Source organism: Podarcis bocagei (genome assembly GCF_964188305.1).
Source record: "Podarcis bocagei genome assembly, chromosome: 10".
NCBI classification, from domain to species: domain Eukaryota; kingdom Metazoa; phylum Chordata; class Lepidosauria; order Squamata; family Lacertidae; genus Podarcis; species Podarcis bocagei.
Window position 1 is genome coordinate 36,050,211 of NC_138135.1, and position 16,527 is coordinate 36,066,737.

At 42.9% G+C, this 16,527-nt stretch overlaps 1 protein-coding gene across 15 annotated transcripts in view; it reads left to right on the plus strand.

Annotated features, from left to right (window-relative positions):
* Positions 1 to 6,753, plus strand: part of GRIN2B (glutamate ionotropic receptor NMDA type subunit 2B) — a 295,203-nt gene extending 288,450 nt beyond the window's left edge. For all 15 annotated transcript variants that reach the window (XM_081209487.1, XM_081209473.1, XM_081209486.1 and 12 more), the window contains one exon: positions 1,745 to 6,753. In XM_081209487.1, coding sequence (XP_081065613.1) covers positions 1,745 to 3,643 — 1,899 coding nt within the window. In that variant the 3' untranslated portion in view covers positions 3,644 to 6,753. The remainder of the gene's footprint in view (positions 1 to 1,744) is intronic.
* Positions 6,754 to 16,527: the final 9,774 nt, after the last annotated feature.

The following is a 16,527-nucleotide window of genomic DNA, read 5'->3' on the forward strand; positions in this document are numbered from 1 at the left end:
CAACAAATAGTCTCTCTCTCTCTCTCTCTCTCTCTCTCTCTCTCTCTCTCTCTCTCTCTCTCTCACACACACACACACACACACACACACACTTATATTACTACATTAAAACATTAAAACAGCAGCTATCATTAGATCAGAGCCTGAAAAATCCAATTATTTACAAATGCTTGCAGAAAGAGATGAGTCTTCAAACTAGCAAAAACTAAAAAATCAAGGGGCAAGCAGCACTTCCTGGGGGGTGGCATTCCATAGCCAGGGCACCACCAGTAAGAAGGCCCTGCTACTAGTTATCACTCCAATTTGTGAGCTGTGGAAAACATACAAGAAAGTTCATTTCTCTGTCCAGTTAGAGATTATGAACTGCACAAGGCTGCATTGACAGATCCCAGCCAATATTATTACATTGTGTGATGCTGCACTAAGGAATCAGATGCTCCTGCATAAGCTGACTTTCACTTAATAAATTCATCAGTTTGAGTCTTCCTAGGATTAAATATGATTTGGAGGTGACAATCATAGAATCATAGAGTTGGAATAGACCACAAGGGCCATCGAGTCCAACCCCCTGCCAAGCAGGAAACACCATCAGAGCACTCCTGACATATGGTTGTCAAGCCTCTGCTTAAAGACCTCCAAAGAAGGAGACTCCACCACACTCCTTGGCAGCAAATTCCACTGTCAAACAGCTCTTACTGTCAGGAAGTTCTTCCTAATGTTTAGGTGGAATAACAATGTAAATGTTCATTGTTAAAATGTGGATTTTTTCATCATTACTTTCTTTGCTTAACAGACTAGGCTCTTGATTGTAAAACTCTGGTCCATTTTTAGGATGCTTTTAAAATGTGGAATTCTTTGACCAGAAAAGTCAAACTCAGACAAAGTATTAAGACAGCATAATTCTGGTTGGGAAAATCTATTTTGTATAACTTCCTAATTTATACAATTCTTTATCAGGACTAGGGAGAAAGAGCTGGAACTCATACAGCAATTGTGGGTCAGAGTCTGTAATCAAGATGAATAACAATGGCTAGAGGCTATGCAGAGGGTCAGGAAACTGTGCCAAGTGAACCAATATGTCGTACCTCTAAAAGTCATGTCCTGACAGTCTCAAATTTCTGACTGGTTATATGTTTACTCAAACCTGTTTCCAAGATCTGTAAACTAAATAATATTTGCAACTCTTTTAGCGTATTCTAAGTAAGAAGTATCACCTTGAATCACGCCTAGAAACTAAATGTAAACAGGTGCTGTGGATCAAAGGCTTGTCTAATGGTCTATCTGCAGTATTTGGAGATTCAGAATAATCTCATGTGCATGATTACAAACTGTCTGAAGCGCTTACCAGAGCATTGGAAAACAGTGATCAAATCCTGCAGCTAGTGCATAAGGTGTAACCCTTAAGACGGTACTCCTGACCACAGCACTGCTGAGCATCTGATCTGTAAGAAACATCTGCAACCATGTCTTTAAAAAAACCCCACTTCAATAAAGGTCTGAATACATTTTTAGATTTATTTCAGTTTAATAATGAAAGGGCAAGGGATAGAGGGGCAAAGGTGGAGGAAGATTAAAAGTGGAAGAACCATTATGAGATTGTCTAGATTGTCTCATCTCCCAACGATATCCCACTGAGGATCCTATTTAGCAAAGGACAAGGTTTTTTGTCTCAGTCCTCCAAGCTCTGCAGCTCCCCTGCTGGAATGCTCCTCTGCTAACCTCCCTTTGCTTTCCCCCATTGCAGGGTATTTACAGCTGCATCCATGGAGTGGCTATCGAGGACCGCCATTCTTCCATGAACTCCCCCACTGCCACCATGAACAATACCCATTCCAACATTTTGCGCCTGCTCCGAACAGCAAAGAACATGGCAAACCTTTCAGGCGTCAATGGCTCACCACAAAGTGCCCTGGATTTTATCCGTCGCGAATCCTCTGTCTACGATATCTCTGAGCACCGCCGTAGCTTCACTCACTCCGACTGCAAGTCTTATAACAACCCCCCCTGCGAGGAAAACCTCTTCAGTGATTATATTAGTGAGGTGGAAAGGACCTTTGGTAATCTGCAGCTGAAAGAAAGCAATGTTTACCAAGACCATTATCATCACCACCATCGCCCCCATAGCATAGGGAGCGCCAGCTCCATCGATGGACTATATGACTGTGATAATCCACCCTTCTCCGCACAGCCTCGATCTCTCAGTAAGAAGCCATTAGATATCGGTTTGCCGCCGGCCAAACATGGCCAGTTAGGTGACCTTTATGGCAAGTTGTCTTTCAAGAGTGACCGATACAGCGGTGGAGGGGCACACGACGATTTGATCCGTTCAGATGTCTCGGACATATCGACTCATACCGTGACTTATGGCAACATTGAGGGCAACGCTGCAAAGCGGCGAAAACAGCAGTATAAAGATAGTCTAAAGAAGCGGCCAGCCTCGGCCAAGTCACGGAGAGAGTTTGATGAGATTGAACTGGCCTATCGCCGGCGTCCCCGTTCCCCTGACCACAAGCGCTACTTTAGGGACAAGGAAGGGCTACGGGATTTCTATTTGGACCAGTTCCGGGCTAAGGAGAACTCACCGCACTGGGAACATGTGGATCTGACGGATATTTATAAAGAGCGGGGAGATGACTTCAAGCGTGACACTATAGGGGGAGCAGGGACATGTACTAACAGGACCCACCACAAACACGGGTCGGGGGAGTTTGGAGCAAACAATGAGCACAAGCACAGTGTTGTGAGTGGGGTACCAGCGCCATGGGAGAAAAACCTCACCAATCTCGATTGGGAGGAACGCCCTGGTGCTAACTATTGCCGCAGTTGCCCATCAAAGCTGCATAACTACACTCCGACCGTGGTGGGGCAGAATTCCACCCGCCAGCCATGCATCCGGTGTGAAGCCTGCAAGAAGGCCGGAAACCTCTACGACATCAGTGAGGACAACTCCCTCCAAGAGCTGGATCAGCCATCTGCTCCTGTGCCCGTGGCAACCAGCACCTCCACTACCAAGTATCCTCAGAGCCCTTCCAACTCTGCCTCCAAGGTGCAGAAGAAGAATCGCAACAAGCTACGCCGGCAGCACTCCTACGACACCTTTGTGGATCTGCAGAAGGAAGACGCCGCCCTGGCCCCTCGCAGCGTCAGCCTGAAGGACAAGGGCCGCTTTTTGGAGGGAAGCCCCTATGCCCACATGTTTGAGATGCCAGCCAGCGAGTCCACTTTTGCCAACAACAAGTCCTCAGTGCCCGCCACCAGCCACCACCACCACAACAATCCTGGCATTAGTGGTGGTTATATGCTCAGCAAGTCGCTCTACCCCGACCGGGTCACTCAAAACCCTTTCATCCCCACTTTTGGGGATGACCAGTGCTTGCTCCACGGCAGCAAATCCTATTTCTTCAGGCAGCCTGTGGTGGCAGGAGGGCCCAAGGCCAGGCCAGACTTCCGAGCCATTGTCACCACCAACAAGCCGGTGGTCTCGGCCCTCCATGGGGCTGTGCCAGCCCGTTTCCAGAAGGACATCTGTATAGGGAACCAGTCCAACCCCTGTGTGCCTAACAACAAAAACCCCAGGGCTTTCAATGGCTCCAGCAACGGGCATGTTTATGAGAAACTTTCCAGTATTGAGTCTGATGTCTGAGTGATGGGGAAAAGCATGGGAGGGGATGGTGCTGGAAATGCAACGTGTGGGAGGGGCAGGTGGTGGGTTCAGACCTAGTTCCCATTTGCTACTCTTCTGCTACTCTTTTTTTCTTTGTGGAGTATTGGAGTTCTGCTTAGGCAGCGCTGATGCGAAGTGCCACCTCTTTCTTTCCCCAGATCCCCCATCCCCGATGATCTCTTTTCATTTCTCCACTCACAGTTCCATTCCTGGCCATCACATGTCAGAGCTTAGTAGCTTAGCTTGTGTTTTCACAGTTGGGAAAGGCAAAGGCATGGTTGAGGAGAGGCCAGCATACGAGTGGGAGCAATAGCCGCAGAGTTTGGGGTTTTCTCGGCACCAAACTGTGATGGTTAGTACAGATACGAGAAGGTGGCCTGAGGCGGAGAATGGAAGAGATAGAATGGGCATGAAGAAGATACAGGTCTTCTTACATATGTACTTTTAAGCAAAATTGATGGGACGTGAATAGTGTGGGATCAACTTAATGCATTTTATGTTGATTACATGCAAAAAATCATTCAGTTCTTTTGTGAAGACTCTGTGGGTTAAAGGCTGAAATATGGAGTTGCATATATACATATACATATATATATATATATACTGAAGATAAAAATGTATTGAAATCTTGGTATATTTACCAGGGGGAGGGGAGGTTTGATATGTATGCAGATCTAGCCAGTGGTCCAGTCAACAGTAACCCAGTGAGGTCACTTCTGAAAGACGAATTGGAATGATAAAAGCGAATGCCAGTGAAACTTTCAGCAAAAGTCTTGGGAAAATTCAAATGTTGGGGTCCCAGGGGAGGTTTGGTTGCAGGTTTTGTGCTACTCATGAACAACTTGTTAATTTTGAAATGGTGAAATATCAAATATGGGTTGGTTTATGCACAAGCTTAAATGTGAAAATTAATTGACACGAACCATCGTAACAACATGAGTTTCTTATCGCTACGATATTTAGTAGACAAACCCAGCAGAGCAAACCTTTCCAGTGCAAGGGAACATAAAGGACAGTGAATGAAAAGATGAACAGGGCTGGCAACTCAAGCTCCACAGTTGTTCTGATGAATTTAATTTGGCAGGGAGAAGGCTCAGCCATTGCTCCCTCCTCTAGCATATCATGCAACACGAGCAAGATGAATAATGGAAAGGCTTTCTCTGCTGATGTTGTATTTCCTCTGAGTAGAAAGTGGAAGAAGGCGGCGGCGGTGGTGGTGGGAATAGGGCCATCACAACTCAGACATGTGTATATGTGTATTTATTGAATATATTCTTATATTTGATAATTATAGTGTTGTGGAAATACACAGCTTGTCTTCCACAGGGCATGAGGAGATGAATCATCAGATCGTACAGATGCTGTGGTGACGACTGGAGAGCAGAGTTGGAAAGATGTGGGGAATATTGTTGTGAAGGGGACCGGCAGGTTCAAAAGTGCAAAAGCCGTATCACTTAGCATCTTGAGAGTTGTTCTGGCCCTGTCTTCAGTGCATATAGTACTGATAACAGCAGTTTGGCTACCAAGGAGGAATAACTGTAAATGCAAGTTAAAATGAGACACTTGTTAGAAGCGATATTGTTTCGTTTACAGCAGGAACCCTCAGGTAAGGGCAACAGGTCCATTGTTGCTTCCCAAAAATGTGGCAAAGCACCTCACTTTTTCATGGGTCTGTTGTTCTGCTTTCCTAACTGGAAAGGACTGTGAAAAGTGCTCTTCGGCTATCTTGGGCACATTGCAGTAGAACTGAACGCATGGACAGGCACAGGCCCTGAGCTTTGGAAGCAGCCATTCTTTTTCGAGCCACATTTCCTGCAGCTGATTCTCTTCTCGTGTATCCTTCCAACCATACCCTACTTGGCTTTATCTTAATACCTTTCTTGCATTTAAGCCAACTGAAGGCCTTGTTTTTTTGGTAGGCAGAGGCCAGTAGGAAGGGCCTGAACATTTTGTGAAATCGGATTCCCCCACCTCCTCTGGATTTACTAAGCAAGTTATGGAAGGAGGGACGCCCTCTCTATGGTTGGAGGAGTAGAACGCCTTTTTGTTCCTCTCTTCTTTCTCCTGTAAAGAAAGTAATGCTTGCTTAGCAGTCTGCAGAACATGGAGTGAACCCTCTGACAAGAGCAGTTGAGAAGGCATTCATTTCATTTGTAAATATGGTTTTCTTTTCTATTACATTTTGTACAAACAAGTGCTTCTCTTCTTGTGAATATTCAGGTTTGGAGAGAAGAGGGATTTTAGGTTGTCCTCCCACCCCTGCAACTTTCAGGCGATGTGTCTGGAAGTTGTTTGATGTGGGCCCAGGCTGTTAAAAATGGGGGAGAAGGAGAGAAAACTGCATGCATTGAATACCTCTATCTACACACCTGCCACCTTTTTTCTTCATGGTTCGAAAATATATTAGATCACCTCTAGCCTTGCTAGCAGGGCTTTCATGTTCTAATGGAAGCACACTATATCTCCCTTGCTTGATTCTAAACTCCATACCATAACCCTTCTCTGGAATCTGGGTCCTGGGCATTGTGCTGTTTTCCCTTGGTGATGAAGCAAACCATCATTTTGAATGTTCAGTTTAGATCATCACCCAACACTACAGGGACTTCTCCAAAGTTAATGTTGGCTTGGAAACCTTGGGAGTGGGAAATCTCAGTTTACTAGTACTTCTTAAGGTTTATTAAGCAGCTGGGTTTGATCCTACTGATTAAGCCTGCCTTTGGCAGCTATGTCAGTATTCCCATCCCTCAGCTGAAACCAAATGCAGTTGAGAATGGTACTTCGGAGAAAATTAAACTGAAAAACAAACCAAAAAGATGCTAACTGAACTCTCAGAATGATTCCAGATCTTTGTTTTGGATGACGGTTCACTATGGTTCACATTTTCTTATAACCTTTTTCTCTGACCCTAGCTCAATTTAAACGTTGAATGACATGTTTACATTTATAGTGTTTAGGTTTGATAATATTAAAGTGCTTTACAAATTTTAATTTGTGTGCACAGAGTGTGAAAATTGTCTGCTTAAGGATAACAGGAAATGTTGGAGGACTTTCAACAACAATACATTTGCAGGTGTCTTGTGTATTGCCTTGACACATGAAAAGAGCCTCTGGCTTTCTTTCCCCTTCTCTTTCATTTGAAACATACATTTTTCTTTCTCTTGAAATTTGACCAAGAGGGAAAGGGTTGGTTGGATCACACACACACACACACACACACACACACACACACACACACACACACTTCTTGGAACACTGATTACAATTTTGTAATTTAAAATTCCGAGTGTTATTTCACTAAAAATAATCGAGTGAACATAACAGGAAATTTTAGCAGCAGGTGCTGTTTATGCTAGAATGGAGGCTGTGATGTTGGTTGCTTAACTTGCCAAAAAAATACATGAGACTTTGTACGAGAGGCCAACAAAAGTGAATGTTTATCAGCTCAGAAACCCAGTTTCTTCTTCCTCTTAGAAAAATGGGGTGTGTTCCTAATATTTCTGTCATTTCATAACATTGATTCCCCCCCCCCATGAACTAAGGGTGTTTGTTTTGCATGGGTGAGTGGTTCTGTACCTGAACATACATAATGTAACTGGTATGGTTTTTTTCCAGTCTGGCATATCTTGCCATTAATGTCTTTTGGGAGGATATATTGAAATACTTTCTAAATGCTCATACTTCTGGAGCCATGGCAATATGTATGTAATAAATGTTATGGTATAAAGGAGGAAAAGATGGGGTGGGGGAATGGCAGACTTCCCATGCTGTTAGACATTAGTATGGCATGCTGCCGGACCACTTATTCTGGCATTCTTTAATGGAGGTGGTATGTCTGCCAATGTAGCAATACACCATGTTATGTTATGTTATATCCTGCCATAATGTGTGGTGCTCCATAAATTTGGTGAGTGGGGTATTATGCATGACACAAACATATCAAAGAAAATGGGTTGTCCCTGCATCAGCACTAATCTACAGGTTTTTAAAAGTATACTGCCCCTCTCCATCCCCACCCCATACTCCCTTGCACATGTAAATCAACTACTATCTCTCATACTTGCCAAAATCCAACACAATCCCAATTTGGGCACAGGTATTCCGGCAGTTTCTTACAACTCACTTCCTGCCACTGGGAATTCTTCTTCAAATTCCTTTAATAAAAATCTACATCATTCCTAAATACAGTCATAGTTAGGATAATCAGAGGCTAGTTGCACAGAGGAACTATTTTGTTCCAGGATGTTGTCAGAACAAACATGTACGCCTCATAAGTTTGCTTAGATGAAGCATGGTCGTATCCCTTCTTGTCCAAAAGAGCTGGCAGCCTATATTCATGATTGTACTCCGTATTGCCCACCTGCTCTCAAATGGGGCTTGTGTTGGTTTCATTCCATCACATCCATCAGATATATGCGCATGAAGCTACCTGAAAGATCGGGCCCTGAAGTTCCTGGCAACAATAGAAGAGGACCTCAACCCCTCAAGCTTGCATTTTGCATCCTCTCCCATAAGTGCTTCCCTACAATTACATACTGAACATACCAGGTCTGTCCAAGTGGAAAACGTCCACTCTACTTCTGGACGCTGCTCGAATATGAAGAAAGTAATTAGTGGGACACTAGCTTTGTCCCCCAAGGGCTTATTTCCAGTTTGTAGCCAAATAGGCTTCCAAGCCATAATTCTGTTCTTAATATTCCCTACACCCTCACCACTGGAAAAGTTGGTTAGGGTTATAACCGCCAGTTATAGATCCAGACATATAGCATCATTTTCATTATGGATGGGTTTCCATTTCTGGCACCCATCCAGACAAGCTTCAAACTAAACCACTACATTTTAAAAACTTTTATTTTAAATACTTTGAAGGCCCACCCTTTCCAGCCTCTGAATGTTACTAAATTCCCTTTATTGTTGACAATAATGTGAATTAGTGTAGAGTATATCTTGACAAAATTAGAATATTCTCTATTAGCAAAGTCCAGTTAAAAACAACAAAGCAGTGCTATGAAGATTGAATATCACTTCACACAACCAGACCAGCTTGGTGATAGACCAGTGAGCCAAGGAGGGGCATAGACAAAGGGCACCCCCATAAGCTTCAAATTAAATTGCCCTCCTCCATGATGAGTTGGTGGAGTGAGTGGATCCAGGCTCTGGTCTGCCCGTGGTAAAGCTTAATACCATACCCAGCTCACATGTCATGCCATCTGCGAAGCTGTGGGGTATGCAATGATTTGACCACATGTCAGACTGAGCTGGATCCATTTGGTCAGCAAGCCCATCATGCCAATTCAATCACCTGAACTGGGCTCAAGATAAAATCTGTGTTATCAGTTATTCATAATTTAATTTATTTAACCTATCACAAGTGGTTGTAATGAATACCACAGTTAAGTTCTTGGAAGGTCCGACCTATTCCATACTGTGTTAACTGCATTTCTTTCATAAACACTGGTGTTTGTGTGTACACACAAACACACCACATACTAAAAAGCTGAATAATATATATGTAGGTCTCACATAACTTCAGCAAAAAGCTTGAGTATGTATGGACACATCTCAAACATCAAAATCAATATATTTCAGCAAACATTTTTTACTCTTTTTAGTCACAATAAAGCATTTTATCAAAGCAGAAACAATGCAACATTTCCTGACATTGTTTTTAATGTTATGTATTCATGTTGTGCCATATATATCATCCGCTTATTTGATTGCGGTTATATGTAAATATAAGTGTACATATGTACAGGAGCTAATTACAGCAGCTATATTCAGGTTGGGGGAAGAGGGTAATTTTTTTATATGTACAGTATTTCCATATTAAGCAAAGGCATGGGGAAGGGGGAATTGACTTATGAGTTGTGGTTTTCCTTGGTCTGTGGTGTTTGAAGTTGTTTCAGTGGTTGCTTTTGCCAGTTTGGGAAGTTTATCTGGATGTTCTATGTGTGTGCTAAGAAAGGGACTCATGTTGGGGGAGGTTTGGGGGCTGGTGGTGGGTGGGGAGGAAAAGGGTGTTAATAGTTTCCTTAATTAGAACATGTATTGATAGCTAGAGATTACATGTTTGAGATTATATGTTTGAAACACCAGGCTACCCCTTTCCTTAGATTGTCTGTCTTTATTTTTCCCCCTCTCTCTCCTCTGAAAACTGTCCCATGTTTCTCTCCCTTCCTTTTCCTGGGATGTTAGTAACATCCACCATTTTGATATGTGTGTCTTTCTCTGACATTGTTCAAGGGTCTTCTTCACCCACTTCTTCTGCAAGGAAAAGCCATTTTCTAACATCCCTCCTACACAGCAAGTTGTTGTTCTGGATCTTCTACGTAAAACCCATGCCAGAGCCTCACTCCCCATGTTCAAATCTGACCATAACCCCACCTTACTGAAGTGTGTTCAGATCTCTTCTGAGGTTTTGTACCTCATTTTTTTGTTCAGACTACTCTGCTTCTTTGGCTGTCACCTCACCCCCTCCTGCTCTCTTGCTGTGCATGTGTGATTTTGGGCATCTAAAGATGGCATCTCTTTTCCAAGCAGAACCCTTTCATTGTGGGTAGTAAAGCTAGTGTGGTAGACTGAGTTGAGTGTTAGATTTGTACTTCACATCCTTACTCAGCCATGAAGCTTGCTAGATGGCCTACTCTTGGAGAGATGAAATTGGGATTGTCCTAGATATGCCACCCTGCACTATTTGCAGGAAGGGCAGGATTTTAATTATTTAATATGATTAAAATAGAAATAATTGACAGATGTTGTTTCCCAGCCACCCACATGCTAATAGGTACATTTCTGAAATCACCTGGTATTGCTCTTCAGCTAGTCAGGTAGCGGCAGAGCAGTGTACCATCTGTGATCTCCTTGGAAAAGTTCTTTTGACTCTAATAAACAGTTGGCATGATTTGACAATTGAGGCATGGACACAAAGCCTTTTCACCATGCTTTCTTTCATGAGGGTCCTCATAAATCCCATCAAATGCACTTTGTCAGCCTTCATTTCAACCATCTAACATTGTATTACCTTAAAATTTCCTTCTTATTACAAGAAATCTTGTTCATAAGTCTTTATATGGTTGGTTGCTCATCGTTATGTCCTCTCTAATTTTCTCAACACCCTTTTGTAAAAGTGCAAAATAAAATCAAAAGTATATCTAGTACGCTTACCCTCCCCTGTTCCTTCTTGCTACCGCCCTTGTTGTCTAACATCAGCCCTGTTGACACCCTGATCTTGTTATCCAAAAACACAAGGCGAGTCTGCTGGATCAGGCCAGTGGCCCAGCTAGTCCAGCATCTCACAGGGGCCAGTGAGATGCCTATGGGAAGCCTGAAAGCAGGACTTGACCACAGCAGCCCTCTCCCCACCCTTGATTCCCAGTGGCTGGTATTCAGACACCTACTGCCTTCAACAGTGGAGGCAGAACCATGCCAGAATAATGAGCTCCTCCCACAAAGTGGCCAATGTTCACTCCCCTCTTCACTGAGCCAGCCTGACTCATATCTCCTTATCCCTGGTGAAGGAAACAGACCTTCTTTTATTTCTAAAGGCTCGGTGTCTGAGGGTTTGATTTCCATTTGGGAGGTACGGTTTATGCCGAGTACAACCTACCAGGATATTCTCTCGCACAAGCTCCATTGAGCACTCCTTGTGCTGGATTCCGCCCATTGTTTGTAGAGAGGTGCCTCCTCACCCCCCTTCACTGCATTAAGGGATGTTTCTGCGTTACATAATCCTCACCTGCTCCTTTTATTTTGGTCATTTTCAAATGTTCTTAGCATCAAGTTCATGTGTTTTAGGCTACCAATAGTGGTGTGGAAAATAATGGCCTTAGAATGTTTTCCCTGAGAAAACAAAATAGAAAGAAAGGGCTCGTGGTAGTTGGTGTTTTCTTCAGCAGCTGCAGGTTACCCAAGGAGCTGCCCTCACCCTTCTGTCACATGCAGAATAAGGATATTAATGTTTTGTTTGGCTTTCTGAACTGTGTATTGGGGTGGGGATATGGGCACATGCCAGCCTGACCATCTTTTAAAGTAAAGTGGGGTTCAGGGTAGCCTTTCAGCCCAACAATTTGCCTTTTCAGTTAAAAGCATCTGGATTTGCATTGTGCCTTTGTATTATTCTTACTGATCTGGAAATAACTTTGCTTAATAATATCTTCCCATAGAAAACTGGTAATTGAAATCTATTGGTTGACCAGTTCTCTAGCCAGTTAATTAGCTTTATTTGTACTGATTTTTACCATAATGTTATGTAATGCTTATTGTGTGCCTTTTTTATGTAGCAGTTTGCAGGTCAATCCAATCTGTTTGTTTTAGTAGCAGCATCTGAAACAATGATTTGCAATTTTCCTAGCTCAAGTTCAATTCACCCTTTCTACAAGCCCCAATTGCAGGGTGCTGCCTAGGGGCAGGGGGAATCTTGCACCCCTCCCTCTGGACCATATAACTACTCTTGTGTGATCTAACTGTTCTACAACAAAGGCAGGGGCAGCTGCCTTTATAGAGATCACGTCCCAGAATATATACAGGGTTGTGGAACAAGCCATGCCCTTTTATTGACTCTGAGACCCTTCCATCTAACCATATGAGCAACTGTGTAAGATCTGGACATGGGGAGTTCTGTTCTGGATAAAGAATGTGTAGAATATCATGAAGAGCCATGACTAAAGCCAGAGAGGATGCTGATGTTTCTCTCTACTATGTTGTAAGCTCCACTTGCATTGTGGTTTGTGAGAGGGAAGCTGAGAGTATATATAGTTTTATCTTAAAGGCAGGTGTTAGTTTTTGTGATTTGCTGTAAGCAGAGATCAAAAGTAAAGCCTTGTGGAATGAGTTATTATTTTGCCAAGTATAAAACTACTCTTGGTTGGGGGCTCAGTGGGTGTGGCAAAGGACTTTGGCTCCCTCTGAAAGGTTGATTTTATAGCTCAAAGGTCCTGTGTGCACGTGGTGCACATTTGCCACCTGAATAAAGTGGACTGAGAGTAGCTTTACAGTGTACATATAGCTAGATTTGTAGACAGGAAGGACTAATGTGTGGCCTATTTTTCTGTGCAATTCATGATAGGCAGAAGAGATTAAGAACCGATTTGAAGGATTCCTTGCTAGCCAGACATCATTCCATAGAAGTGGGAGAATTTGCCCCTCTGCAACTTGGATTCTGTTATTCCCACAACCCACCAACTCCCTTATGTTCTTAGTGGATGGTGCTGTCAGATGTAGGGCAATGTGTTATTCAGTATGTGGACAGTATGTCACAGATGCCTCCGATTGTCACTGATGACTGCCTATTGCTCTTATGTGCAACATTTCCCCTCTGTGCTGCTTCTGTTTCTGCTATCGACTGCATCATCATCCTTGTTAGTGTGCCAGGCTCTTTTGCTTTGCAGCCAAGGGCTGCACTGTCTGCAGCACAGCGCCTTGCTTTTCTGCCATGTCCTCCTTATTCACAGCTGGGTGCCAGGCGTCTTTCACTTGGTGCCAAGCTTCTTTCTGCCTTGCTACCAACTGCTGTGGTGCATACATCACTGAGTAACCTCTCATACATCTCAGAGGAAACATTGCTTGGAATGCCCTTTGGGTGACTCCTGAGACTATGGCAAACCCATCAACACCCTTTAATTAATTGTTCATACTCTGTTGGTTCAATTTGCACTATTATCATGGCCACCTTTACTCTTTAACAGGATGAAATTTAGACTTTGAGCCATAAGCTAAGTCTTGCTAGCTAGCAGATAACTGATTTGGATTTAGGCTAATGTGTTTCTTTGCTGAATAGTGCAATTGCTAAAAGGCATATTACAGCCAGTACCTGACATCCTGTCTTGTTGCAAGACTCTGGCAGGGTCATGGGGGGAAAGTGGGAAGGTGCATTTACCGCAATCCTCTCATTTCCCAAAGCCAGTTTGTGGATTGATAGGAGATCTGTATGGGTGGAGATCAATCTTCAGCATGAAGCACTGCAGGGACCGATTTCCCTCCTTCATGCCAAAAAGAAGCTTTCGGTGGGGATATACATATTTGGAAGGCAGCACCAGGAAAGGGTTGAACCTCCACCCTCCTGCAGCCATGATCAAATTCCTCCTTCCCATGGCTGCTTTAAGCCTAAGCAAGAAACATTTGAGAGGTTCAATCATAGGTCTCTGGTATTAAGATTCAGCTTAGCCCAGAGATACAGAAGAGAGTTGGGGAAAGGAAAGCATAAAGGAGGTATAAGAGGCATGGGAAGGACAGGAGCAAAGTCTCCTTATTGTCCATAACATTTCACAGTCAAATATTTAGTTCCTAGTATAAATCATTGGCTTTGGAAGCCTGAATCAATTACTGTGTTTATTCAAACAGGCAGGCAGGCACACACAAACCACCGTGAAATGTGTGTGCATGCTGTATGCATACTTTTAGGTAAGTTGGGGGAGCTTGGGGGGGGGGTAAAGGAGGCGTAGCCTGAAATACAGCGTTAAGATAGTTTCCGGTCTGTGTTGTTGAGATGGGAGGCTGTGTAATCTGTGTTTGATGGTAGGACAGTTCTGAGATGTCATTGTTAGAGAGCAGAGCTTTGCAATATACCTCTCTGGTCTTTTGTGCATCAGAAAGTTGCTGTTCTGTCTCATGCTCTCTCATTGGGGTGGGGTGGGGGCTTTTCCAATGATTAGGGGGCAGAAACCCTGGATCCTATTCTAGTTATATAGCAATGCTAGCCCTGATTCCAGAAGCATCTTCTTCCAAAATCACTGATGAGGGAGTCACCATATTGTGGGAGACAGCAGTTCTGTTGTTCACAGCTTTCAAAAAGCACAGCTGAAAAGGGTGCAGCCAGCAAAGACGTCTTTAAGGGAAATCTCGTAAAACATCCTCATGGGCAACATGTGTTTGTTTGCCTTGCTTACTGAAGTTTCGTTTAGAACTAGTACAGAATGGCTCCACCATCACTGCAGTAGACAGCTGATACAGTGCACAGTAAACAAGGGCATTCTATAAAATAAATAGTTGAAAACTGTAAATGCAAGAATGTCACGAGCTGTGGTGGTGAGTGAGCACATTTCTCACTGGTGGTATTGCAGGTACTCTGCAGTCATTGCCTATGCTGCTTGTGCAAATGCTGCAATAGAGACACTGCTAGAAATGTAGATCCCATATCACAAATGAGTAATGACAACACACTTACAGTCCAGTTCTGTGCAGCACTCTGTGCATCCAGGAGCCTAACTACATATAATATTAACAGTATGATTTACAATCACATTGCATGCTATTTTTTGAAAAAGAATACAGGTGCAGGGATGTGAGTGTCAATAAGATCAGAGTGCACAGGATGAGAAGGGTTAAGCTCTACTCAGATGCAATTTGCATGAAATTCCCCTCCCTGCCCAGCGCAGCTACTGCATTACATACCAAGCTCCCATTGGCATTAGTGGGGATTCTCCCTCCCCAATGTTAATTTCTGTGTTGGGGGGGGGCATTTTATGGAGACTGTGCCAACAGCAGGAAGGATCCTGATAACAGTTGTTTCCGCTGCACTTGATATTAAATTTTTAACAACACACAATGTGATTGCTAATCACATCATTAATGTAATGTGTAGTTAGGCCCCTAAAGCCACTGAATTTTGTGGGATTAAGCATGTCAAACTTGGTGTAGAACTGGACCGTGAATGTGCTTTAACAAACTGATCATCTGGAAAGCTCCCTCCCTTTTAAAAACTAACTGGGAAATTTCTAACAAAACTTTCCTAGTGGGGAAAAAGCACTTTGCCAACATTTGGCCACTAGTAAAAGAAAAGAAAAATCTCCAGACTGAAATGGAGCTTAATTGACAATTTAAACTGACTAAAATGAATGTTTTGTGTATGTGGAGTGAATGGTGAGACCAAGTTAGAATGATTCATCTGAAACAAAAGAGATTCTGAAAATGAATGTAACTAAAAATGTAGATTTCCTTCTTTTGTCTGTATTATAGAGAGAGAACACAATTTACAATTGACAGAAATAACAATTTCAAGCAACATTTCCCAAAACAGCAAGGAACGTCAGCATGAACCACATTACTGTATGATTCTAGGCTTACTGCTGTTCAAAGACCTAGTGCTCTTCTTCATCTTTTCTCTTTTATGGGTTTTCACAAATTCCCTATCTTCATCCATAATGAATGGCTAAATCCACCAGGTTGTCTCATTCAGAATCTAATTTCTGTACATTTACTTCAGCTAGTGCGTCCATACGGTGTGTGTTTGTATGTGATTGATTGATTGATTGATACATAGAATCACTATGATTGATTATATAGAGTACTGTTAATTAATCAAACATGGATTGCTGATGGTCCTGCATATTATATTGTGCTATTTACTTATATACAGTATTTCTTAGTCACCTTTTTATGTGGGTGGGTGTCATCTCATAATAGGGAATGGAGTGATAGTTGAAAGGATTGGAGGAAGCAGGAGCTATGCATATAGGTATTCACATAGTGACTTGTGTAAATCAGAGCCACATTCTCTTTGAAAGCATTGTAACATGTATTACAGCTCAGTCTTGCCCTTCTCTTTACCTCCATTGGTCTTTCTTCCAGTGTTTTCTGGAGCTAACATTACTGGGGAAGAGGGGGAAGACAGTTTTCTGAAGCCTATGCAAGTTACTGAGGACATCATATATGGTACATTCCAACACTTGGAATGTTGGTCATCTGAAACAGACTGTCAAGTGATGAGACATTTACCACACTTCTTAATCTGCTCAGAAATATTTAGAAACTGTAGTAATAAAATTCATCACTTGGCAGGATGTTTCAGTTGACTGGCGTACCAAGCAATAAATATGTACCTGGTAAGTTACCAGTTGGTCCATGAACATCTGTAGTCACTTAAAGGGAGT